A 25,330-nucleotide genomic window follows, 5' to 3' on the forward strand; every position below is an offset into this window, starting at 1 on the left:
CAGGTTTTTTTTTGTAGTTATAATGAGACTTACACTGAGCATCTTATAGTCTATTTCAAGCTGATAACAAATTTACTTCAATTGCATATGAAAACCTCTGAATGTAACCATTTTTTGTGATGTTACCTTTGCCAGTGAGATTTATACTTCTGCATGCTTTTGTGCTGCTATTTAGTACTTTTTGTTTCAACTTGTAGAACTCTCTTTAGCACTTCTCTAAGGCAAGTATTGTGGGTGACCACCTCATTCAGGTTTTGTTTGGGAAAGTCTTTATCTCTTCTTTATTTTTAAAGGATAGTTTTGCTGCATATAGTATACCTTTTAGCCATTTTTTTCTTTCAGTACTTTAAATACATCAACCTGTTTTCTCCTGACCTGCAAGACTTCTGCTGCAAAATATACTGATAGTCTTATAGCAGTTCTGTTGTACATGACAAGTCACTTTTCTCTTGCTATCAAAATCTTTTTATCTTTGACTCTTAATAATTTAATTATAATATGTCCCCAAAGTAGATCTCTTAGGTTCTACTTATTTGGGAATCTTTAGGCTTCACGAATCTGGATATCCATTTCCCTCTCCAGACATGGGAAAATTTCAGCCATTATTTCTTTAAGTTCTCTTGCTTATTGGGTACAAATATAAAGTTGGATAGAAGAAATAAGATTTAGTGTTTGATACATTAGTAGCATGACTGTAGTCTAAAGTAATCTATTGTATACTTCAAAATCGCTAGAATAATTCAAATGTTTTTAGTATAAAGACAAATATTTAAAGCGATGGACATCTCAATTACACGGATTTGATCTTTACAAATTATATGAATGTATTAACACAGGTACTCCAAAAATATGTACATCTATTATGTATCAATAAAAATAAAAGTAAAAAATACTTTGCCCTTTCTCTCTCCTTTTCCTTGAACTCTTATAACGCAGATGCTGTTTCAGCTGATGGTGTCTGTACGTCCCACAAGCTTTTCTCTCTTTTTCATTTTTTTGCCCTTTTGCTCCTCTAACTGGCTAATTTCATGACTTATCTCTGAGTTCCCTGATTCTTTCTTCCGCTTGACCTAGTCTGCTGTTACAGCTCTCTACTGAAGTTTTTAGTTCAGTCATTGCATTCTTAGCTCAATAATTTCTGGGGTTTTTTTATGGTTTCTATTTCTTTGTTGAACTTATATTGTTTTCCTGATTTTGTTTAGTTGCCTATCTATGTTGTCTTACAGTTCACTGGGAGTCTATAAGACAATTGTTTTAATTTCTTTTTCAGGCAGATTGTATATCTTTATTTCTTTAGGGTCAATAACTAGAGACTTATCAGGTTCCTTTTGTGGTGTCATGTTTCCCTGATTTTTCACAATTCTTGTGGCCTTGCATCGCTATCTGCACATTTGAAGAAGGAGTTGCTTCTTTCAGTCATTAGGGACTGGCTTCAGCAGGGAAAGCCAAAGGAGAAAGCCAGACAGCTCAGCCAGAGATTCTCCATGTGCTGGCTGGTGGGGTCTGTGGGCAGGGCCTACTGCCAGGGTCCAAGGGGTGGGTGGGGCATGCTGTGGTGGGTCTACAGACAGATGAGGTCTGCACAGGGCCTACAGACAGGTGAGGTCTGCACATTGGGTGCTATCAGGCCCTGTGCCTTTTATTTGTTCCTAGCTGCCCCCCTAGGTGATCCATCCATGACAGTCACACCAGGGCTCTGGCAGAGATGAGACAGCAATGGGCCTCTTGGGAAGTACCCCAAAATGCATGGAAACCTGGGGTTCCACCTTGCTTTCTCCTTCCCCCAACATGAGAAACTGCAGGCCAATGAGACCTCTTTCAGCACTGCCACGGCCTGGGAGAGAGGTGACATAGGCAGAGTGAAATTATTCTCTCACTCTCTATGGCCTTTCTCTGTTTTTATGCACCACTGGATGCATAAACTGGGTGCTATAACCTCTCCCTTGAATTCTGGAGCTCTGACGACATTTTCATCCATGGATGGCTGTCAAATTAGTGTTTCTGTGGGGGGACAAGAGCTGAGGACCCCCTACTCCACCATCTTGCTGATGCTATTCCTCTGGTTGTATCGTTAAATTCTTCTATCTATAAAATCAATCTATAGGTTTCCTTTCTGTTTTCCCCCTTGCCATCCATTTGTTGAAGAAACCAGATCACTTTTCCTATAGTGAAGTGCTTCTCAGACTTTATGTGCACTTGAATCCCCCAGGGATCTTAAAATGAAGTTTCTGATTCAATAGGTGTGGGTCAAGGTCTAAGACTCTGCATTTCTGACACACTTTCAGGTGATGCCCAGGTTGGTCTGAGGACCAACTCTGAGCAGCATGTCCCTTGTGCATCTGTTTCTTATTTCACTTTAAAGGTGAATGTTGAAATTCTACTCCTAGATACATATTTGAGAGAACTGAGAACATCTCCTCACAAAAACCTGTACATGAATGTTCATAGCAGCAATATTTCCAAGAGCCAAAAGGTGGAAACAACCCAAATGCCCATCAATGGATGAATGGATCGACAAAGTGTGGCCTACGTATGCGATGGAAGATGACTCAGTCACAAAAAGAAATGAAGTGCTGACACATGCTGCAACACGGATGGACCTTGAAAATATACTGGGTGAAAGCAGCCAGTCACAAAAGAAAACATGTTGTGTGACTCCATTTTTATGAAGTATTCAGGGTAGACACAAAGTAGATTCATGGTGGCTTAAGACCAAAGGATAGAGGAGACAATGAGGAGTGACTGTTAATGGGCATGGAGTGATGAAAATGTTCTAAAATTAGATTATGGTGATGGTTGTGTAAACTCCTTGAATATACAAAAAGCTACTGACTTGTATACTTTATGATGGTTATGCTAATTTTATTGTCTGTGAATTATGCCTCAATGAAGCTGTTTATTTTCTTTAATGTTGATTGTTAAATATTTTAAAATTTCCCCTACATTCTACCAGCATTTCTGACCCCCTGGGCCTGCAGAGACTTGGCACCCATGATCCTTCAGCCCTCAGGACAGCTGGTAGGGGCAAAGCACTGTACAGACGGTCAGGCTCAGAGAAGCGATGTGCCCAGGGCTGCGCTGAGTGACTGATGCCCTGCTGGTTTCTCCCTCCTCCAGGGACAGGGAGGTCAACCAGCTGAAGCAGTGGGTCACCACGATGATGATGTCCATCACCAAGGAGGAGGACACAGCAGCTGAGCTGGAGCTCAAAGCCCGAGTCTTCCACTTCGGCGAGTACAAGGGTGATCAGCAGGTAGGCTGGGGATCAAGGTGGCCAGAGGCCCAGGGGAAGGAGGGACCCTTGGGCACCCACTGGAGGAGCCCTGACAGGCCCTGGGAAGATGGAGGGCAAGGCCTGGGTAAGTGCCCTGCAGCTGCCCTTGCCCTGCCTGCCTCCAGGAGCCACCACATGTATCAATGCCTGTGCCAGCCAGCTTGGTTGCCCCCATGCCTCATTCATTGCTTCATTCTTTTATTCAACAAATGTGTCTGCTTCTTAAACACATAAATTGTGTCTGGCAAGGTGATCCTGAAGGCGAGGAAGAGGCGTGTCCCCAAGCCAGTCTGAGAGGGTGAGAGAATTCGGAGAGAAGAGAAAGCCAGTGGTGTTCTGAGCAGCAGAAGCCAGGACCCAGCCAAGGGCTCAGCCCACTCCCAACCTGACAGCACACCTGGGGCCACCCTGGGCATGGGGTGGCTTCCTACTGTCAAGTGCCTGCTGTGTGCCAGGCACTGGGCCAAGGGAGTGGGACGCAGCCATGAGCAAGACAGCACTCCCCTGATATAGCCAGAGTCCATGGGCACTAGCTGTACCCAGGCTGGGCTGAGCTGCCTGCCTGCTGCTCTTCTCTCCTCATACAGCCCACGTGGAGGCACTGTTATCTGTTTTCTAAGTGTCAGAACAGTCTCAGAGAAGACATGGCCCTGTGGGGTGCTCAGGGTACAGGGCTCCCTGGAGGAGGGGACTGGGCCCTGTTGGTGTACCAAAGGCAACTAGGGGAGGGGCTGGAACCAGGGATCTGGCCGACTCCAGGGGCCCCAGGGGATAGGCTGCGCTGGCCAAGACAAGCCAGATTCCCAAGTTCTGTTTCAGCCTATGTTCTCAGAGCTCCCAGTGTGTGCCAAGCGGTGGCCCCCACCCTGGGAGGTCAGCAGGCCACTGCTGAAGGCACTAGCATGGGGGTGGGTTTCAGCCTGCCAGCACTCTGCTGGAAGCCGCTGCCTCCACAGGATAAGCTGCTAGAGAGCCTGAACTGGAAGGTGCTGGACGTGTACCGGAACTGCATCGGCACCCAGCAAGAGGCCAACCTGGGCACCGTGCAGATGCTGACCATCATTGAGCACCAGCTGGATGAGCTGCTAGAGAACCTGGAGCGCGTGCCCCAGGTCAAGATTGAGCAGGCCGAGAGGGCAAAGGAGAAGCAGCGGCGCATCAGGTGAACTCTAGGCCCTCCCTGCCAGCTGCTGTGTCCAGACTGGCCCTGAGGGCAGAGGGCACGTATAGGCCCTGCCCTCAAAGCACTCCCAGGAGACAGGCCCCTCATGCTCCATGCTATGAGACAAAAGCCCCGGTCTTGGGGGGATCTAGAGGGGTATCACACTCAACTGGGGGGTGGTTAGGGAAAGTTCCCTAGAGCAAAGGACAGTGACTCGATGTGGCCAGGAGGCTCAGGGAGGGACAAGATCTAGAAGATAGAAGAGGTGGAGCTCAGTTAGAGTGTGGCTATCATGGCCAGCCTCAAAGACATGGAATAGCAGTGGAGGGCTTTAAGCAGTGGGGCAAACATGGCCAGGTAGGGCGTGGTTAGCTTCTTCCCTCTGGGGCTGGACTGAAGGGGCTGGAGGCTGAGGGCAAGGGCAGCTGCCAGCACCCGAGAGGGAAGGCATGGCTACAGCAATGTTGCTGGAGCGGAAGACGAAGTGCAGAGGCTCAGAGAGCCTTGGGAGTTTCAGCTCGGAGGGTAGTGCAGGGGGGCAGATGGGCGGCACCTTGTCATCTGTCGGGACATCAGCCTAGACCCAAGGTAGATGGGGGTCATGCTTCCCTGGCCTGTGGGCAGCCCGGTTCATCCACCCCGTGCAGGGCCCTGAGACAGCACAATCTGCAAACATCCATCCGTCCCCCACAAGCACAGGGGCTTCTCCTCTGGGTCCCTGGTGCCCTGCTTGGAGTGGGTATCAGACCAGGCTTTGATGACTGAGAGTATACACAAGACGGAGACAGGACTCTTGTTTCGGGGGGATGCTGGACCTTCACGGTGGCAAGGGAGGCCACAGGTGCACAGATCAGGCCATGGGTGTAGATTCAGGGAAATGTGCCTCTGGGAGAGGTCTGCTGGATGAACCTTAGATCAGCCCTTGCAGGAGGCCAGAGCCAGGGCCTTGGAACAGCAGGGCCCTGGCTGTCCTCCTGTGGGCCTAGGCCACCTTGGCCAGAAGCAGTGGTGCTTTGGCTGTGGATAGGTATTGAGGCCTTGACCTGGCAAAAGAGGTGAAGAGGAGCTGGGAGTTTTCTTGAGGGAGGACACGGCCTGGCCTGGGGACTCTGTGTGGAGATTACACAACAACTCCCAGGTCCCCCCAGTTTTCAATGTCATTTCTTGCTGCCCAGACTTCGAGAAGAGAAGCTCCAGATGGAAAAGATCCTACAGGAGGAGCGTCTGCAGCGGGCCCGGGCGCGCGCCCAGGCTGAGATCAAGAAGAAGGTAGGCAGGGTCGCCCCGGGGGTCTCTGCTGGAGGGGGTCCCATGACAGCATGGCAGCTGAGGTCCCGCAGCCCAAGCCCCCGATGCCCCCACTCTGAAGGCATTCACTGAGGCTCTGAGGGAGACAGCCTGCCTTCAGACCAAGGCTCTCCCAGGACCTGCTTCCTACAGGGAGCTCTTCCCCAGGCTGCCAGCTCATGGCCCATGCCAGGCTGAGACTGGTTCAGCCATGCCCACCCACCCCAGCCAGGTACACTCTGCTCAGGAGCAGGGTCCCACCACCCTACCCACACTCCGGCCAGACCCCAAGCCCTGCTCACTACCTGTCACTGGGGTCCCCCTACTGCCGTGTCCCAAGGCCTCCGCCCTTCCTGCCTTCTGACCCTGAAACAGGAAGCAGGTCCCTCTGCTCCCACATTTAAGAGGTGGTGATCCAGGGACCAGACTTGATAAATGCCAGGCAGACTCACATCCCCAGTTATTTCAGAGTTAACTCCAGCCCTCAGCCTGCAGGGCTGACCAGAGCAGGCTGGAGCTGACTGGAGCTGCTGGGCCTCTCCCTGCACCAGGGGCAGGGGTACACGGGCATACGGCTCACTGGGCTTGTTTCCCCTGCAGAGAGGCAGGACACTGGTATGCCGCTCACAACCCCCAGTCCACAGGATCAAACGACAGTCTGAGCACACACTGATGGACAAGGAGAAGGAGGAGCTGCTATTTTTCTTTACTTAATCTTCGCAGACCATAGCTGTTCTGGCTGAAGGCTTAGCAAAGATGTTGGCAGAGTCTGGGCTGGGTCTTGAGTGGCCCAACTGAGTCTTCTCTGTCTCCTGTGTGCTCCCTTCCTCACCTGAATAAATTCATGTCTTTTTGGAGTCTTGAAGGCCTGTTTAAGGACGCAGCCACCATTGCCAAATCTCAGCACCCCCCCCCCCCCTCCCCCGGTTCATCATTTAACCCTAAGCAGATGCTTAAGGGCAAGAGCATGACACCTTGGTTCTCATCTAAAACAGCTGCTCTATGAGACAAAAGCTAATTCCACGCTGAGTGTAGTGTGAGATCAGCCTCTGTGCAAAGACCAAAGAAATGCAAGCAGGCAGCTGGGTATATGGCAGGGCCATCACTACCAACTAAAGGAGAAACAACGGGCTGAACGCCATTTTGCAGCTACTCGAATTAAGCCAAGGTGAAAAACCTTCGGTGCATGACTATAGGCAAACTTTCATTCATTTGCACTAGGAGTTGGGCCCGTCACCGGCAGGGAACCTCAGTGTCCAGAATGCTGGGTGCCAGCCCCAGCCACTTCATGGTGGCGTTCCCAGGGAGGCACATGGAAGAAAAGTAGAGGCCAAGAGGGCATTCCTGGGGGCAGACCCTGCTCCCCAGTAGAGATGGGGTGGGTGTGGCTCCACCCCCCATAGTGGCCAAAAGCCTCCCATGGAGGGAGGAGGACCCTGGCCACCTTGTGGCTGAAGAGTCTCCCAGGTGGGCAAGTTCTCTCCTTGGCTTTAGCTGGTGACAGAGTGGTGGTCTGTGGAGAAGACCCATTTGCCGATGGGGTGTGGATTCTTCCATGTGGAACAGCACCTGGGGACAGCACCTCGGAGTGGGACAAGACAGAGGGAGGACTCACTCAAACTTGGTGTCACCCCCAAATTCAAGAAACAAACACAGGGCAGTTTGAATGATTCAGTCTGGGAAACAAAACAGCCCCTGAATGCACACACACTTCAAAAGGCACGAGGCAAAAAAAAAAAAAATCGTTTAGGAGTGACCCTGTGTCATTGCTAACAGACTTACAAATAAACAAGAGCAAGGTGATCATGTTGTCTCCTTTTGCAAGACAGACCTTACTCTATAAAAATATACATTGACGTATTATGTGCACATCAACCTCAATAATAAAACATAAACGCACCATCACAGTCCTACACGTAATTTATGGTATTCAAAACATCACTTTATAAACTATTATCAAATTGCCATTTAGACATTAACACCCAAATACAGAATTTAGAAAATTACTTAAAATTTTCACTCTACTATACCCCCAAGCTCTCAGCTATGAATTTAGTCTGGGAAGAGGGCTCTGTAATAGGCCACTGAGGTCCTCTGTCCCACCACATCATTCTCCCCAAAAAACTAGCTGCCCAACTGCTCTGCCAGACTTGGGCTAGAATTTGGCTTCACTGTGGCAATGGGACCTCCTGGGTCCTACAGTGTGGCAAAACCACCTTTCCCACAAACCCCATCCCAGGTGCTGGGATGCTAACACACTGAAGCTGAAAGACCCCACTTGGTTTTGCCACAGATCAAGTTGCATCTGACTAGAGAGTCTGTTCTTTACCCTATTTCCTGCAGAAGTCTTTTTCTTTGTAATGCAACAAGTGCTACACAGCTCAGATCAATGGGACACGGGGAAAGGGGCTGTTGTGCACCCAGCCCTGCTGAGGGAGACCCTTGTCTTGCCAAAGCACTTTGCTCACAAAGGCAGTTTCAAAGAGTACAGCAGAACTCGTTCCTGGTAAAACAAAAGGAAAACCTTTTTGATAAATGTACCCAAAAGTCTCAAAAGGGCTCTGCTGGTCTCTTCTGAATGGAAACCAAATGAGGTCTCCCCAGGCTCATGTCATCTGACTCTCAGGGAAGGTGAGTCCTAGACCACGGCCTTGGGCCTGCCCAGGCCGAGGCTGCCATCACTGCAGGTCCTGCAGGTTGATAGTGCTTCCTGGGAACTGGGTGGCCTCCGGTCCAGAAGGGCCTCCAGATGAGGGGAGCACCTCCTGCAAAACCAAGCATTGTCATGAGGAGGGAGGAGGGAGGGGAAGCAGAGGGATCCTGTGGCTCCACACAGCAGGCAACTGACTGGGCTTGTGGTGAGATACCTGACTTCTCTTAATCAAAACTACAGGCTCCCCTTATTCTAAACACATGTTCTTTGATGGAAAAATGAACTCAATACTGTTTTGTAAATTTTTCAAGATTGTTCTGTCTGCACACTGATGTATACCTCACATGTTCACACACCTGCATGCCTTTTTACAGAAACAAAATCATCTTTACTTCTGCAACCCTTTCTCCCCACTTCTCATGCGGTCCCTCCTAAGGCACTCTCCCAGGTATTAGGTGTCCGCCTGCGCCCTCACAGCTGACCGGCATGTGGCCCAGGGCTATGGAGGCCCCATCTAGCCTATCTCCTCGTGTTCGAAGAAGTGTTTCTGCTGTTGCACCATTCGACTCCGGGCTACGGTGATTATTCCACTACCTTATTTTTTCAGGAGCAGTCCCGGGAGGGGGCTGCCAGGCACATGGAGCAGACACTTCTGAAGTTCTCTGATCCATGCTGCCAAACCGCCCTCCAGTTCACCCCTCTGCAGCCCGGGTGCCCGACACTCTGCTCCCACCACTCTGCTTCTGTCCAAGTTTGATTCTCATTGCGAGGAAAATGCTGAGTAGCCCAGTTTGCAAAAAAACTAAAACACAATTTGCATGGCTTATTGTAAATATATAAACATATAAGGCAAATTGTTAGAAATGTGGTAAGCTATATACTTTCGGTATTTCATATCAAACTCTGAATCATTCACTGCCACCCATCCTTAGCTTAACCATGTAAGCAAACTACTGAATTCATCCGAGTCTATTCTCCCACAGGCTGGGCCCTGGCCAGCCCTCTTCCCAGAGCAGTAACTGGAATTCCTAGGCACAGCACTTTCAAGAGCATATTAACTTCTCCTGCTTTGTTTACCAGCAGGAGCTGCAGTGTCCTGCAGATCTGAGCTCCACTCACCCACCTTCTCCAGAAGGCAGCAAGACATCCTGGCAACCAACCCACTGAGCCTCCCAAGCCATGTGGCCTCAGTGACCAGCCTGTAGCTGTGAAGCCAGCCTTCCAGAAGTCGAAGGCTCTGTGAGTCTCAATAAGAAAAACAAAGGGCAGTAAGCCATCCAGACCTGGAGGACGTAGACGGGCAGGTCCACAGTGAGGAAGGGGAGGAAGGCGGCTGGGCCGCGGGTTGAGGGCAGGACACCTTCGCTGGAGAGGTCATCCTGGGGAGGCAACACAGAAAGGCCTGTCACGTGTCTGTGAGTGCAGCAACAGTCCTCGCCTCACCTGAGAAGTCTCCTCCAACTGCAATGCGTGGCAGAACCAGCCCACCCTCTGTATTCCAAGGGAGGCCTGAGGACCCAGCAGGAATTGTTTATGGGGGCTGGGTGCTACCTGTTCCCACCTAGTTCTTATTCTCTCACCTTGATCCCAGCAGCTTTTGCTGGGCCTGGAACCTTCTGCTGTCCAGCTCCTCCCCTCAGTTAGCCCAAATACCGATTTCCCTCCTAAGGCACGCTCCTCAACTCCTTGTGGGTGCCCTGGCAACCCCTGCACCCCCACCAACCTCGAGTACCCACAGTGCTCTCCAGCAAATCCTCGGGCCCCACAGAGGGCCTTCCCTGCATGCCCCAGCTTGCCTACAGACCAGCTGGAAGGACCAGGGCAGGTGGACGGGCTCCTGAGAGGGGAGGCTGCCAGGCCCCTCACAGTCCAGGCTAGAAACTTCATCTGTCTCACACTTCACCTGTCCTGCACCTGCATGTCCACCCGTGGCCATTCACACCCCGAAGCAGAGCTCCTGGTGCTGCTGCCCTGTACCTCTCATTCCTTCTGCTTGAGAAGCTCCTGTGTGTCAAGGACTGCACTACTGTTCCCATTTCATAGATGACAAAACTGAGGCCTGGAGTGCTTAAGTAACCAAAACTACACTAGCTAGTAAGGGACAGAAAAAGAACTCAAACCCAAGTTTAATCAGGAGTCTCTTAAAAGTATACCCCCTACTTGTTCCTCTTCTGCCAGTGGCGCCAGCTTCCCTACCGTCTCCCTGTCGCCAAGCCTCTGGTCCTGCCTCTGTACCTCTGCCCTGCCAGTTGAGGCACTGTTTCCTTGGATGGTCCTCCCCCTCCACTGCTCCTGCTCCTGGGGAGTTCTTACCTCTTCAGAAGCTGGAAAGAAAGGACCAGTGTGCTCTTCTTGCCCATCCCTAAGACAAGCTTCAGCCCCCACCTGATGCTCACCGCTAGCTTCCAACCAGCACAGGGCCACCGCCAGCTGCCTGCAGCCTCCTCCCTGCCCCCTTCCCAGCCCACCTCTGCCCAGGCTGTTCCTCCTCTTGCCCCTCTGAGCCCCAGGCCTGGTCCTGTTTCCTTGCTAAGCCTCTCCCAGGACTATGAACCCACAAGTGTGCCTGTTTCCCAACTCAGAGCCAGCGTCAGCTCCACCCTCCGCACTTCCATGGGGCCTGCAATCGCATCCTCTGCCACAGGGAATCTACAGCATGGAGTGGTGAAGGGGGCACACACCTGGGCCAAACCCAGACAGCCCCGGCTTGTATATCTCTTCTTTCCCCAAATCCTTCCAAATCATCTTCCCTCCCCATTCCAGCCCCTCAAACTGAGACTGAAGATGCAGGTGTGCTCAGGGCTGCTGGAGCGGGTGTCCTTAAAAACCTCCTGGAAACTGGCCACAGCTGCAGGTATCTGTGGCCCAGACAGGCTGGGAGGGGCCTGGGCCTGCCCTGGAGGGGCTCCGCTTCATAGGAAAGAAAATAGAACAACACTGAAAAGACCCCCACCACCTTCAGCATAGAAAGGCTGCTAGTCCACCACAAGCAGGCCGCCCTAGAAATGCGGTGGCTGAGGCCGCCTGCAGAGCCCCTTTGCCCCAGCCCTGCAGAAGAAGGGCAGGGTGGCCTCAAACAGATCTCATCCTGCTGCAAAACAGCACTAGGGACCTCGGGCAGGGAGGCAGGCTGTTCTGGGGCTAGATGCAGGGCCGGATGCACGGTCCCAGCAACACCCAGAGCTTAAGCAGATGCAGCAGGAAAGGCTGGGAAAAAGGGAGGAGCTGGGCTGTGAGAAGACAGGACTTGAGGCAGTCTACAGGGGAGGATGGGCGAGCGGCAGGCAGGGGGTGCTACGGTGGGCAGGGGTTGCGGCATGCTGCACACTTCTCAGACCTGTGTGACCCTCCCACCCCACCTACAGCTGGCCTGTGTGACTCGCCAGCTCTCACCTGCACCAGCTGGACCTGGATGCCCTGCGTCCCGCACTGCACCCCAGCAGCTGGAGCTGGTCCTGGCCGTCCTCCGCTGGGCACCACAAGGCTCCCACACAACCAACTGCTCTGGCTTGCGTGGAAATGGGGAGGACTCATTTTGCCTTCTTTTATTTTTCTCTGAGTAGACTGTGAGGCTCCTAAAATGAAATATAAAAACGAGCACACCCAATCTACAATCTACAAGTCAGGTCCTGCCCTCACCGAGGTCTATGGGGAAGACAGCCTTTCCATTAATTGTCATTCTGCATAGCCAAGAGATGTAAAATCACTCAACAGGAAAAATCAAGAGTTAAGAGGTTGAAAGAAACCACCATACAAACAAAAAAAACACCAGGATTTTGATTTTAAAAATGTAAAAACATCATACTTTTTTTGCCAGATGGTACGGTAATCAGACACAAGCAACAGTAGTGTTGTTTAGCATCTTAGCATAAATGTACAGTCAGTATCATTGCTTAGTATTTTAACATAGTTAGCATGGTCAGTATGGTTGCTTAACCTTTCAGTGTAGTTAACACGGTTAGTATGGTTTCTTAATATTTTAGCATAGTTAGTATAGGCAGTATCAATGTTAAGTATTGCTAGCATAGTTGGTGTGGTCAGTATCATGTCTAAGCATGTTAAGAGTTGTTAGTCTAGGCCAGGTACGGTGGCTCAAGCCTGTAATCCCAGCACTTTGGGAGGCCGAGGCAAGCGGATTACGAAGTCAGGAGATCGAGACCATCTTGGCTAACACGGTGAAACCCCGTCTCTACTAAAAATACAAAAAATTAGCCAGGCGTGGTGGCGGGCGCCTGTAGTCCCAGCTACTTGGGAGGCTGAGGCAGGAGAATGGCGTGAACCTGGGAGGCGGAGCTTGCAGTGAGCCGAGATCGCGCCACTGCACTCCAGCCTGGGCGACAGAGCGAGATTCCATCTCAAAAACAAGAAAAGAGAGATATTATGAAAACGACTGTAGAATAAATTAAGGAAGGCAGTGAATAGTGTATCTCTCCAGATTACTTTTAAAAGCAGGCAAGATTTAAATGATATATATCAAATATTTATCAAGTTTTATAACACAAACAAGATAAAACTGAGCCATTTATCATGATTCAATGCCATATATGTAGGCCACTCTCTAAGTTATCTATAAAGCAAGAGATATGACCAAATCCTAATATTCCTTTGCGAAATGTGTGCAAGCATGTATGTGCCATTCGAATCATGGGAAAATTCAGAATTATGTGCAAAATCAGAAATAATTCCACTAATGTCGCTAGACATGGTTACACTTTCCCTTTAATTTAAACCAGTTAGTAACTAAAATTATTCTATCTTTATTAACATAATTTACTTGTATTACTTTTACAACAGGGAAAAAGACAGGCTATAACTAGAATATCTCATGACAAGCTAAATTGGTTTTAACTTCTGTATTAGCATACAACATGAAAAAAAATCACAGGAATTTCTCTTTTCAATCCACACGTTGAGTGTCTCAGGTAGTCCTGCAGACACCAGTTACACTGAGAAGAAACACCACCACTAATTCGTACTGTTTTAGCATCATAAGGTGTTTTTCTTCCCAGCTAACAACTCGTCTAGGGATAAAAAGTCAACAGCTGAAAAGAACTGCTCATGTTTATACATACATAGGGCTCTTTCCTTAAAAATAATGCATTCTTTGACAACAGCAGAGGGCTGGCAAAGGTGAGGACTTTCTACGAGAGATGTCCATCCATGCCCCATGGCCCCTCTCTGATGTACCTCAAGCAGAACAGCTCAGCATCCACCCCTAGACACATCTCTGCACAGGAAGGGTAAGCTGGCGAGCCCAGCTCATGAAAGTTCTGATGTCAGTATTACTGTACAGGATGCTTCCCTGAAACCAGTATTTGGACCTGCCCCTGGGTTTGGTGCTCTGGAAGGATATCCTGTTTTGTGTGCACTCCAAGGCAACACACTGCAGTAGAAGTCTAGTGGAGAGTTACAGCCTCCCCGTTTTTTGGCAAGCAGAAGGGCAGCTGTGGGTGAGGGGGAGAACCTGCCGCAGATGAGCTTGGACACCCCTTCTCAGAGAGTCCGTTCTAGCAAGGACTGCACCTGGAAGATGAGCCTGGAAAGGATGCAGGGGTCCAGGCCAACGGCTGCGAGAGAACAGGGCAGCCAGGGGAGGAGGGGCCAAGCCCCAGTCGCTGAGCTGTCCCCCAGGCCTGGGAAGGGTGTTCTGTCCTAGAACCCCCGGCGGTACACCCCGAAGCCTGGTATTATGTCGTGAACATTTAAGATGGCTGAAAGTTAATCATAAACTTCCTGGGTTAACTAAGCAAGTATGTTTATCTAGGGATGCTTAAAGACATGCCAGAGCAAACGAATGGGGTCCACAACACGTCCTCAGAATGACCATGCAGCCTTGTGTCCTCACTAGTAAAGGGCACCATGGCATCAAATGCAGCATGACCAATTTAATTAATAAACAGTTACAAGAAAAATCAAATTCCTTTCTCACTATGGACAACCACAAACCCTTATAGAACAAGGTAACAACACTGAACTAAATTTTGCTTCAAAATTTTCAATCATTATCCAAAATGCTTTTTTGTGCTGGAGAACTTGCAGGAGTGGGGAGAGGAGCAGTATAAACCCAACACCAAGCAGCCTCCTAGGAAGCAAAGAAGGAGACTTTAGGGAAGAGTCCTATCTGGGTATGAAGGTAAACACAAAGCAGTCAAGGGCCCGGGCTTGCGAGCTGGACGATCCAGCCATGTGACTCAGCTTCCATGGATCTGCGGTGAATGGAGACTGCCACACTGCTTTCACTTCGCCGTGCCATGACGAGAATTAGGTGAGGTCAACAGCACTGGGCCTGGCTCAAACAGCATGCCATCCCCACACCAGTAGCACCGCAGTGGCCGCCACAGGACAGAGTTCAGAGTCAGCCAAGTGTCCCGAGAAAGGATCTGCACAGATGAGGCTCAGGTCCTTTCTCTGATAACCACACGGGGGTCATGTAAGCTTCCTCTACTGAGATCCTCACTAGAACAGGAGGTAAGTGACTATTTTCCCAATTCTCTCAAGGGTAGGAGATCAGAGGGCACTGGGGCTTAAGTCACTCAGTCCCTGACAGGGTTAGTTCAGCATAGCTCTTAGAAAGAGATAATATGTTAATATACTTATCCACAAGGAAAAATATTCATATTAAGAACAAAAAGCAGATAAAAATGTTTATCATTTTTCAAAAACAAGTCATTTGTGCAGAGAAATGTTTAACACTGAAACACTGTTAAGTAGTTTTTCTTGGGTAGTGAAGCTACAGGCGAGAAAACGTAAGGAACCCACACTGATCTTTTCCAGAGTAAACCCACATGACCAGCCCTGCTTGTGCTGAGCGCTCACCCTTTGCTTAGGGATGTGCTGCTCACACAACAGGTCCTTTGTTCCGCAGGGGCACTCTCTCCTCCAGGGCACCTGGCAGGCCCTGAGTCGCTGACTGCCTCCTCCTCTCTCACAGCCTTCATGAGTATTCTTGCCAAGCTACCTTCCCAGATGAACTTAAAGTGGACAGGTATTTAAGTTACTCTGGGATTTTAAAGGAAATGAATAAAGTATGTAAGTGAACAAGAATTGGGCATCTCCAGCTGGCAGACCCTACATAGGACCTTACCCATTCGGAGCACACTTGTCATGAGTGAGCCTGGCATATTTTATTACTTTTACTGTCATTACGAATGAGGTCAGTTTTTCACAATTATTCTTATTTGAAAAGCTATTAATTTTATATATATATAAATATGTACTGTGCAATTAGCTATCTATTGATCCTTCCTATTTCTAATTGCTTGAGTTGATTCCCCTGGGTTTTCTAAGCCTGACAATGACTTTGTCATTAAGTAATCATCATTCTCTCCTTTCTATTTGATTATCTATTTCTTTAAAAATAAAGACTTCCATAAAAGTGTCAAATAGATTGCGCAGCTGGTTTGGTTTACTATTCCTCTAGCTTTGTGGGGAATGCAGCCAGCATCTCTCCACTGAAAATGTCACTGACAGCTGGCTGCTCTCTAGTATTAGGGAAATCTTCTGGGTTCCTAGTTGATTCATATTTGTGATGTTTTCAAATCAGCAGCAGGTGATGAATGTCATCAACTGCCTTGTTCGGCCTCTGTGGACCCTGCACATCTCCTGTAGCATTTGCTGTGGCAAATCATGCTGACGGGCTGCCTCACCCCACATCACCCTCGCCCACTGTCCATGTGCTGGCATTTCACTTGGGATTCCCATGCCTGCTTCATCTGCTGGAGGTGACACACAGTGTTCCTGCATACCATGTGGCCAACAGGCTGAGTAACGGCTCTGAGGGCAGCCAGCCTTGGGTTCCATCCTGTCCCTACCCCTGCCCCCACCAGCTATGCAGGCCTGGCTAAACTCTCCCTGCCTCAGCTTCCTCAATCAGAAAAGTGGGGACACAAGGACCTACACCTCACAGGATTGTTGCAAGGACTAACGGGGTAACAGATGTAGACGTGCTGGGCTTAGAACCGTGCAGGGCATACCGTATGCCTTCATTAGCTATCACACCTTTGTCAAGTTTTAGAACCAGGGTATGTTAGCTTTATACATTGAATTTAATAGCTTTTACTTGAGGTCTGCCCAAGTTTCATCATCCATTCAACAAGTGTGTACTGCCCCTCCACTGCGTGGCAGGTGCTCAGCCACAATGGTGGCCCTGCACATGGAGCTCACAGCTGCTGGCTGGTGCACTCAATACAGCTGTGCATTTTGCAGCACACAGACAAACACACAACGGATGAGCAACGAGGGGTGAGAAAGTGCAGGGTACCCTGGGAGCCTCGAGAGGTCACTGATAGGACCCCAAAGTGTCTGTGACACAGGTACCGCCCTTGAGGAGCTGATCACAGTGGGGACCCTGCCGAGAACACTGGGCATTCCACACAGGCATCCAGGGCAGGCATCAGAGCATGGCATAGCCATGCACTAAGAAGCAAGCACCAGAGACCAGCACGTCGTGGGGCTGCCACCCCTAGGGCCGGAGGGACTAGGGAAGGGGTGGTGTCACCAGAGTCCAGAATAGAGACAGCACGTAGCAGCAGAACTACAGCAGGGGCCACCCAGGAAGAACTGGGGCCACAGCCATGGGGGGAGACAGCCATCGCCATGAAACTCCCATGGAAGCAGAGCAAGTGAGGCCCTGCCTCCCGCCACACACTCTCTAGTATCCCTCTAATGTTCCCACTGCCAAACCTAGCTGGAAGTGCTGAGAGGAGCCTGGGTCAGCGTCTCCAAGGATGCGAGTCAGACAGCAACGGCCAGCATCCACATGGCAGGAGGAGCAGGAACTGCCCGGGCGGGGGGTGGGACAGGGCAGCATGCAGGCAGGGCAGGTCCACAGGCACTGCACATAACGCAGGGCATGGCACAGGGCAGCCAAAGTCAGCTCCAGAGGCCTCACAAGAATAAATGTAGTGGGATCCCATCCTAGAGGTCAGCAGCTCCGAAACCACATACATACAAAGCCCTGCCACTCTGCTTTACTATGTTCCGACAAAATGTTGAATGTACAGAAGGAGATGTAATGAACAAAATATATGTTTAAAACTATTACCAAAGCTTTTACTTTTTTTATTAAGAGATGAGGTCTCACTATGTTGTCCAGGCTGGACCTGAATTCCTGGGCTCAAGTGATCCTCCCACCTTGGCATCTTGAGTACAGGTGTGTGCCACCATGCCCAGCATCTCTGAATCTTTTAGTCAGCCCTGGGCTAAGTATTTTGCAAGAACCCCTGTAGGTCCTCACAAGCACCCTACAAAGCCAGGTCCCATCACTTTCCCCATTTCGCAGAAGGGGATGCTAAAGCCAGAGTCCAGGCAACCTGCCCCAGGCTGCTGCAGGTGGAGCCACACCTCACCTGGCGGTCCTGACCCTACGACTGACGCTTTGACTCTCTCAGCAGGCTGGCTCTACAAATCATCGTTCTGGCTGTGTGTGGCAAAGTCGATTCCATTTATTTGTTAAATAGAAGTTTCCTCTTCCCAAAGGCTGGAGACCTGCCACTGAGAGCCAGGAGTCAAGGGACTTCCCACTGGGCTGCCAAGGCCGATCTTCACCCTCAGTCAGTTGACAGCGACATAGGGATGACCAAAAGGGGACACGGAATGAGCTGGACCTGCAGAGGCCAGGTGTCTGCCATGCAGATGGAAAGGTAGCCGGGGCTGTGTGCTCCATGCAGGAAAGTAGAGTAAGAAACAAGAAAGGCGTAAAAGTTAACAGAAACCAAAGTGACAGCAGGACGCTCTGTGGAGAGGGGCCACGGCGCTCACTCATGCAAGTGTGGGAAACCCGGCTCGCAGCCCATTCTCCAGCAGTGGGGTCACACCCAGTTCTGCGGCAGGAAGTTCACTGCCACCAAGTACCTTTCTAGCTCTCCCTGCGACAGCCATCAAAACCGAAGCTTTACTCACAGGACAAAAGGAGCCCAGGCCCCTCTAGGAAGTGATGTCCAGAGCCTGCAAGGGGTCTGAGACCCTCACAGGAAGTGTAAACAGGAAAGGCCCCTCTACAGCTGCTCACAGGCAACTGCACCTTGCTCACCCTTGACCTGCCAAGGCTCCGACCTTGGACACGTAAGGGTCAGTGGTGTGGAGGGAGCCATGATGGACTGCTGGGCAAAATCCTCCTGCCCTTAAAGAAAACACAAGAGCAGACAGCTCCCCACTTTGACAAGTCTGTAATCTGCTTTCCTCCCCAACTGAGAGACCCATGCACCCTCCCCTGTTATAGGCCACATCTGCCCCAGGGGTGTACAAGGGGCCCACAGGGTATGACAAAGCCCCTGCATCCTCAAAGATGCCCTCATCCAAATCCAAACCCACCTGGGCACCTCATGATACACGTGGCACAGGAGCCACGTGCATGTGACTAGAAATCTCTTCCAGAATGAGGAATAAATGGGGGTGCACCTCCGGGCTCACCGCCCCTGCTGACCCAGGACCCCTGCCCGCACCTCCCTTCCTGCTGCTCTCCCTGCAGGGTGGTCCCTTCTGCTTTCATCATGGCAGCAACGGGAAGAAAGGGAAGAAAACTTGGACTAGGTGTGTAAAGATTTTTGTTTGAAAGCGAAACAAAAAGATTATAAAAATTTGATCACTGACTTAATTCAAGGCTCCATCCAACCTGATCACCCACTGGAATACTCTAGCGTGTGCGTGCCTGAGCTGCAGTGCCAGCACAGCCACCTCACCCTCCGCCCACAGGGGCCCACTCCCTAGGCTGGGACCAGCAAGCCAGCACTGCACCAGGTTCAGGGAGTCCTGGGGTGGCCACAACAGTGCGCCAGTCACAGAGAGGTGGGCACATACTTAACCTGCCTCCTCCCTCTAGCTCTTGTCCCCACAGTTCCCTGGAAAGAAAGGACTGGAGGCCACTCCTCATCACCCCATGAGTTCCTCAGGCCCACCAGGCCACCCCAGGAGGAACAGTGCTCTACTGCTCACCATTTTGATGGCAGCTCCATCTTCAAGTTTTAATTACACAAAGTATTTTCCAATACAAAAAGTAGAAATGATCATAACAAAACATTCACAACTTAACACTCAGGAAAACACCACTTCATGCACGCATATGTGTAGTACTGCTTGTTTCCAGGTAAATGTACACACAAATTTGTCTCTCAACACACCCACTTTTTCTCACAAATACGAACGTACTAAAACATGCACAGAGTGTGCAGTTCTTCTGGACATTTGCGTTACAAATATTTAAACAGTCCTGCACTGAGCAGCGGCAGCATGTGCAGCTTCACGCAGATCCCTGGGACTTCCTTGAGATAAATTCATAAAATGTAATTGTAAGACTGAATATTATGCGTATTTTTTGGCTCCTGAACACACTACCAAATGACCCTCCAGAAACATCACAGTGTGTCCCCAGTGAAGCTCTCCTGAGAAAGCACAAGGATGTGCTGTGTGCACCAAGGCCGGCACTGGGCTCCTGTCACCCAGGAAGGCCCAGCCAACCTGGCCCTCAGTCAGATAGATCTACCAGTGTCCTTGTGAGCACCGACCGGCTGCGTCTTGCTCGTTGCCATCCTCCTCATGACCTTCTGCACAATGATCTCACGCTGTTGCTGGTGATGTGGAAAGCTCTCTGTGCGGACATGTCTCTGCAGCTGTGCCTCTGCTGACACACTCTGGGGAATGATTTAACCTCGGGGCCTTGGTGGCGCGTGCAGGAAGGGTTGATGGCAGGTCTCCACCTCATGGGGTTTTTGTGAGGCGTGAACAGAGTTACTGCATGTGAAGGACAAACAGAACAAGTGCAGGCTGCCCCCACGGCTCTTCATGCCTTAGAAAAACCTTTAACCTCTCATCTTCATTCTCTATTCTGTATGGAATTCTAATATATTTTTTTCCCTAAAAGGCCAGCATTCACCCGTCAATAACTGGAAATGCCACCTTTCCACACGCAAAGATGATCAGGTCCCAGGTCAGTGCCCAGTGCGCTGGATCCTGGGCTCCTGGCTCTGCCATGCAGCCCCAGCACCAGAACATGCTTTCAGCTGCCACGCCTTGCATGAAGTCTTAGCTACAGTGCAAATCCTTTATGCCATTTTCCATTTTCTTAGACATTCTTGTCCATAGCTTCTTACACAACTGTCCTGAAACCTGCTTGGACTTCTGCATGAAATCGCACTACAATGCTGTGGGAAGAGCAAAAGAGGCTTCTCTTTCCTTCATCCCACGTCTGTCAGCTAAGCCTGTGGGCTCTGCCATCAAGACAGGTGCAGGAGCCGAGCACCCCTCCCCACTGCCATCGCCACTCTTGTTCCTGCCAGGTGAGCACACAGGCTTCCAACTGCTCTCCCTGAAACCTCCCATTCCCCAAAGTAAGTTTATTTTCAAAATGGCAGCAGAAACGGCCCTCTTCAAACTATCACGCCATTTTCCTAATCACATCCTCTGGTTCCCCATCTGACTGAGGGAAAGCTGGAGTCTGACAAGGACCCAGGCGCCTTCAGCAAGCTCTGGCCCTTCTAAAATGCTCCCTCGGCGAGGTCCGCCTCCATAACGGCCTCCTGGCTTTGCCTCTGACAGGTCATGGTCAGGACTGTTGGCTCCCTTGGCCCAGAAAAGTATTTCCCCAGACATATTCCATGGCTCCTTTTTCGCCCCTGCTGGGTGTTGCCTCCTTGGAGACCCTCCCTATCCCCACTGTTTAAAACTACAAAGTTCCACAGACTCCTCCTGGTTGTCTTTCTGCATGACATTTATCATTTGGTTTCCTGAATATGAGGTGCTTTTTCACCCAGTCCTGCCACCAGACTTCTAGCAGGGTGTCTGTGCTGTTCACCACCGTGTGCCTGACTCATCCAAGGCAAGGGATCACCCCAGGTGAGAGCAGTTGATCTTGTCATCCCTCCCTTCACCTCCTGTCCACTGGTGACATCTCCTCCTGGCTATGTTACGATTTCTGTTGCTGTGTGAATGAGATCTCTTCTCCCACTGCATTTCCTAGCTGGCTACTTGGCTATGCAAGAAGCTCTGGATAGTAGACATTTATTTTCTAACTGGCACTTGAATATCTTCTGTTTTACTAATTTCTCTGATAGTTGAGTTTTCCAATAAGTAGTCAAATCATCCGTAAGTTATTTGTCTCCTTCCTGCAGTTCTATCTTATTACTTTTTCTTGGTTTATTTCAATGGCAAGAACCTTCAAACAACATCCAATACCAAGGGTAACAAGGGTAATACACGCAATTCCTGTCTAACTCCTAGGTGTGTGGACAGAACCGCCTCTGATAACCCACCATTAAGCATGATGTTGGCTGTTGGTTTGGGCACATAATCTTTTATTACATTCCTAGTCCCACCAGTACAGTAATGAATATCAATTTTGTAAATCAAATACAGGATTTGTTGAGAAAATAACAAAGTTCTTCACCGATTATTGAGATAATGCAATTAACAGACTTCCTAACGTTAAATCATTCTCAAGCTATCTGATTAAGCTCTATTTGGTCAGAATAGTACATTAAATATATGTATTGCCAGATCCTAAGTGTGTTTTATTTAGAACATTTCCATCTATCTTCGTAGGAGTCACCAATCTACAGCTTTTTTTTTTTTTTTTTTTTTTTTGAGACAAGGTCTTACTGTCACCCAGGCTGGAGTGCAGTGGTAGATCCTAGCTTACTACAACCTCCATCTCCTGGGCTCAAGTGATTCTCCCACCTCAGTCTCCCCAGTAATTGGGACCACAGGTGTGCGCCACCACACTTGGCTAATCATTATTATTATTTTTTTTAGAGATGGGGGTCTTACTACGTTGCCCAGGCTGGTCTTGAACTCCTGGCCTCAAGCAATACTCCCACCTCAGCCTCCCACAGTGCTGGGATTACAGCTCTCTTTCTGAGAGATATCCTTGTCAGATTTTTCATGGGAAGCTTCTGTTTTCCACAGAGCTTTGGAGCAGCATTTACTGTACAAATTCCACAAAGGGGGAGAACTGTTAATGAACTATTCATATTCTTATTTCTGAATGATTACTTGTTTTTCTAGAAAACTCTGCATTTTGTTGCAAGTATTCTAACTTATTATCAGTTAACATATCTATTTATCTCCATGTATTCCAAAGAATTTGTGGAATTTACTTAACGCTTTTTTTTTTTAATTGCTCAGACAAAAATGGAAAATGATGGCCTAGGGGCTGTATCCCCTTAAGGATATGTTTTCTTTGGCCCATACCAAAAGTTTTTCTAAATCTGAATAAGCTGTCACATTTAAGCATCAAAATCTGGATTTGACTCTGTTCTGACAGGAAGACATCTGAGGCACAAACCTGCATCTAGTTTTGGCCACATCCCTTGTGTTCCATATACAGTAATACATAATAGTTGGCTTCAACGTCAAGTGTTTCTAAGACCCTCACGTGTAATCCACAAGAATCCCAAGTGCAGCATGCTTCTATTACCATTTCACAAAGGAGAAAGCTGAATGTGCAGAGAAGTCGCTGGCTCAAGAGTTCAAACTTATAAACACATGGCCTATCCATTTTCCCGTATTTGTAATTAGCTTTTATTTATTTATTTATTTGGCAACGGAGTTTCGCTTTTGTTGCCCAGGCTGGAGTGCAATGGTGCGATCTTGGCTGACTGCAACCTCTGCCTCCGGGTTCAAGTGATTCTCCTGCCTCAGCCTCCTGAGTAGCTGAGCTGGGATTACAGGCATGAGCCACCACGCCCAGCCTCGCTTTTATTTCTTCTTTCACCCAATTGTCTAGAGGTTTTCTTTTGTTTTCCAAGTAATTTTTACTAATTTAACATATTATGATCAGAAAACATATATGTACATGTATACCTATATGTACACATACATATATACATTCCTACACATATACACATCTGTACACATATACACATATGCACACACATGCACATATATACATATATGCACACATACACATATGCATATACATATATACACACAAACATGTATACATGTATACATGCACATACGCATACATACACATATGTACATGTATGTACATGCGCATGTGTATGCATGTGCATATATGTACATGCATGTATAGACATACATATACGTGTGTATACATATACATATGCGTGTATGCATCTGTATACGTATGTGTATGTGCATGTATATGTGCATGTGTATATGTATATATGTATATGTACACATATATACATATACACACACATACATACATATACATATATAGGCAGTACTATATATTATGTGTATATATAGGCAGTACTATATATACATTTTTTGGTAAAGATTTGTATAGTTTTCCTAATGCCCTAATTTGTTCCGTTTAATTTCTACAAATATTCCACAGACATGGAGTAGGATCCATTAAATCAACTTTATTAATCCCATTATAAACATCTTTCATATGCTTATTTTTTCTGCTTGATCAGCAAATAATGAACTAATCACTTTCAAACTGCTAGTTTTTATACATTCAATTATCCTAGATTTCTATCGGCTTTTACATTATATTGATAGTATATGTTTTCCAATAAATATTCATATAAATGTCTGTGGGTCTTATAGTTTTGTTGTAGGCTACACACGAACAGCAACCAAAAAGAGGAAAAATCTTCTTTGTTCCCATGCTTTTTCCTTGAATTCTACACTTTTCATATTAACATTAGCCCTTGCTTTGTGATTTGCCTTTGTTTTATTTTACCCTGTCTTAATCTTAACCTTCCCAAATATTTCCATACAGGGTGCACCTCTCCTAGACAACACACAGCAGAGAGTGTGCTTCCGATGTATTCAATCTTTGTCTCTTGGCAGGAGAGTTGCCCTCATTACATTTCACTGTGACACAGGACACCCTTGGTTTTCTGTCACCATGTGTCTTGCTGCTGCCTCCTCTGACAAGCACCACACCTTCTTTCCCTTCTCTGCCCCTTAGACAGCAGAGAGGTATACATACTCATTTATAGTTCTGAAGCTGTTTATGCTTTTTTTTAAGCTTAACTTTGCTATTCATTTCAAGAATAAAACTTGACAGTTTTACACTGAGAGAAAAATTCTTGTTTTATTCTAAGGGGAGAATCTCAATACTCGAGATAAAGAAATTGGCACATTTTATTTTCTACACTCAACAGCAACACAATAGGAACAGTCTTGAATTTCAGATGCTTTGCTCAGACTGCACGTTTCCTAAGAACTGACGTGTGCACTGGCTCCTAACCACATTCACAACAGCGGAGTCTTGACTGTTTCTAAATGACCTGATTCCATTAACAGTCCTATTACACAGAAACTGCTCGTTCTTGGACTTATTACAGGTCCACAGTCTCTCAATCACAAATCTTGAAACCCCAAAAGTCCCAAACCCCATTTTTTCCCCCTGAACTTAATGCCAAAAGTAATTTAGCAACATAACTGACCTGAACTGATGTAAAGCTATTTACAGTCTTATTTGACCCCACTTAGATATATTTTGCTGAAAAGTACCAATGTAGTAACTAGTGGTATTAATACATAATATATGTACCATATTATCTAAAATTTGAAATAGCCTGAATCCAAAGCACAGCGTGGGTTAACATACATAAACACTAGCACTGACCACTGAAACCATAGTGTAACAACACCCCAGTAACAGTAAGTACACCTGGTGTCTGCATTCTAAATACCACCCTCTAACAAAAGAAACCAGGGCTCTCTGGAGGAGGAGTTGATTCCAGGGCAGGGACAGGGATAATACAAGAGCCTGCTGGTGCTAGGAAGGAAGGAAGTGCTCAAAACAAAAAGCTAGAATGGAGCTGATGGGGCACAAGACTCCAGCTGAAGGATTGTCCACAGCTGGAACAACTGGAGCAACAAAATAAATGGTGATAATATTAATCATAATCCAATACTGACTACAGCCTAAAGAATCAATACCGTTAAGGCCGGGCACGGTGGCTCACGCCTGTAATCCCAGCACTTTGGGAGGCCAAGGAGGGCGGATCACAAGGTCAGGAGATCGAGACCGTCC

At 48.3% G+C, this 25,330-nt stretch overlaps 2 protein-coding genes across 5 annotated transcripts in view; one reads left to right on the forward strand and one right to left on the reverse strand.

The window, feature by feature from the left end:
* CFAP100 (cilia and flagella associated protein 100) overlaps positions 1–6,601 on the forward strand; it is a 42,749-nt gene extending 36,148 nt beyond the window's left edge. For both annotated transcript variants that reach the window (XM_010380575.2, XM_010380574.2), the window contains 4 exons: positions 3,118–3,253; positions 4,231–4,436; positions 5,612–5,705; positions 6,324–6,601. In XM_010380575.2, the coding sequence (XP_010378877.1) occupies positions 3,118–3,253; positions 4,231–4,436; positions 5,612–5,705; positions 6,324–6,437 (550 nt within the window). In that variant the 3' untranslated portion in view covers positions 6,438–6,601. The remainder of the gene's footprint in view (positions 1–3,117; positions 3,254–4,230; positions 4,437–5,611; positions 5,706–6,323) is intronic.
* Positions 6,602–7,625: 1,024 nt separating this feature from the next.
* Positions 7,626–25,330, reverse strand: part of ZXDC (ZXD family zinc finger C) — a 37,671-nt gene continuing 19,966 nt past the window's right edge. For 2 of the 3 annotated variants that reach the window (XM_010380588.2, XM_030942480.1), the window contains 3 exons: positions 11,770–11,951; positions 9,660–9,755; positions 7,626–8,488 (listed from right to left, as the gene is read on the reverse strand). In XM_010380588.2, coding sequence (XP_010378890.2) covers positions 8,402–8,488; positions 9,660–9,755; positions 11,770–11,951 — 365 coding nt within the window. In that variant the 3' untranslated portion in view covers positions 7,626–8,401. Of the gene's footprint in view, positions 8,489–9,659; positions 9,756–11,769; positions 11,952–25,330 lie in introns of those variants that run through there. The other variant, XR_004060418.1, reaches the window with a different exon arrangement.

This window comes from Rhinopithecus roxellana, chromosome 1 (genome assembly GCF_007565055.1).
Source record: "Rhinopithecus roxellana isolate Shanxi Qingling chromosome 1, ASM756505v1, whole genome shotgun sequence".
NCBI lineage: Eukaryota > Metazoa > Chordata > Mammalia > Primates > Cercopithecidae > Rhinopithecus > Rhinopithecus roxellana.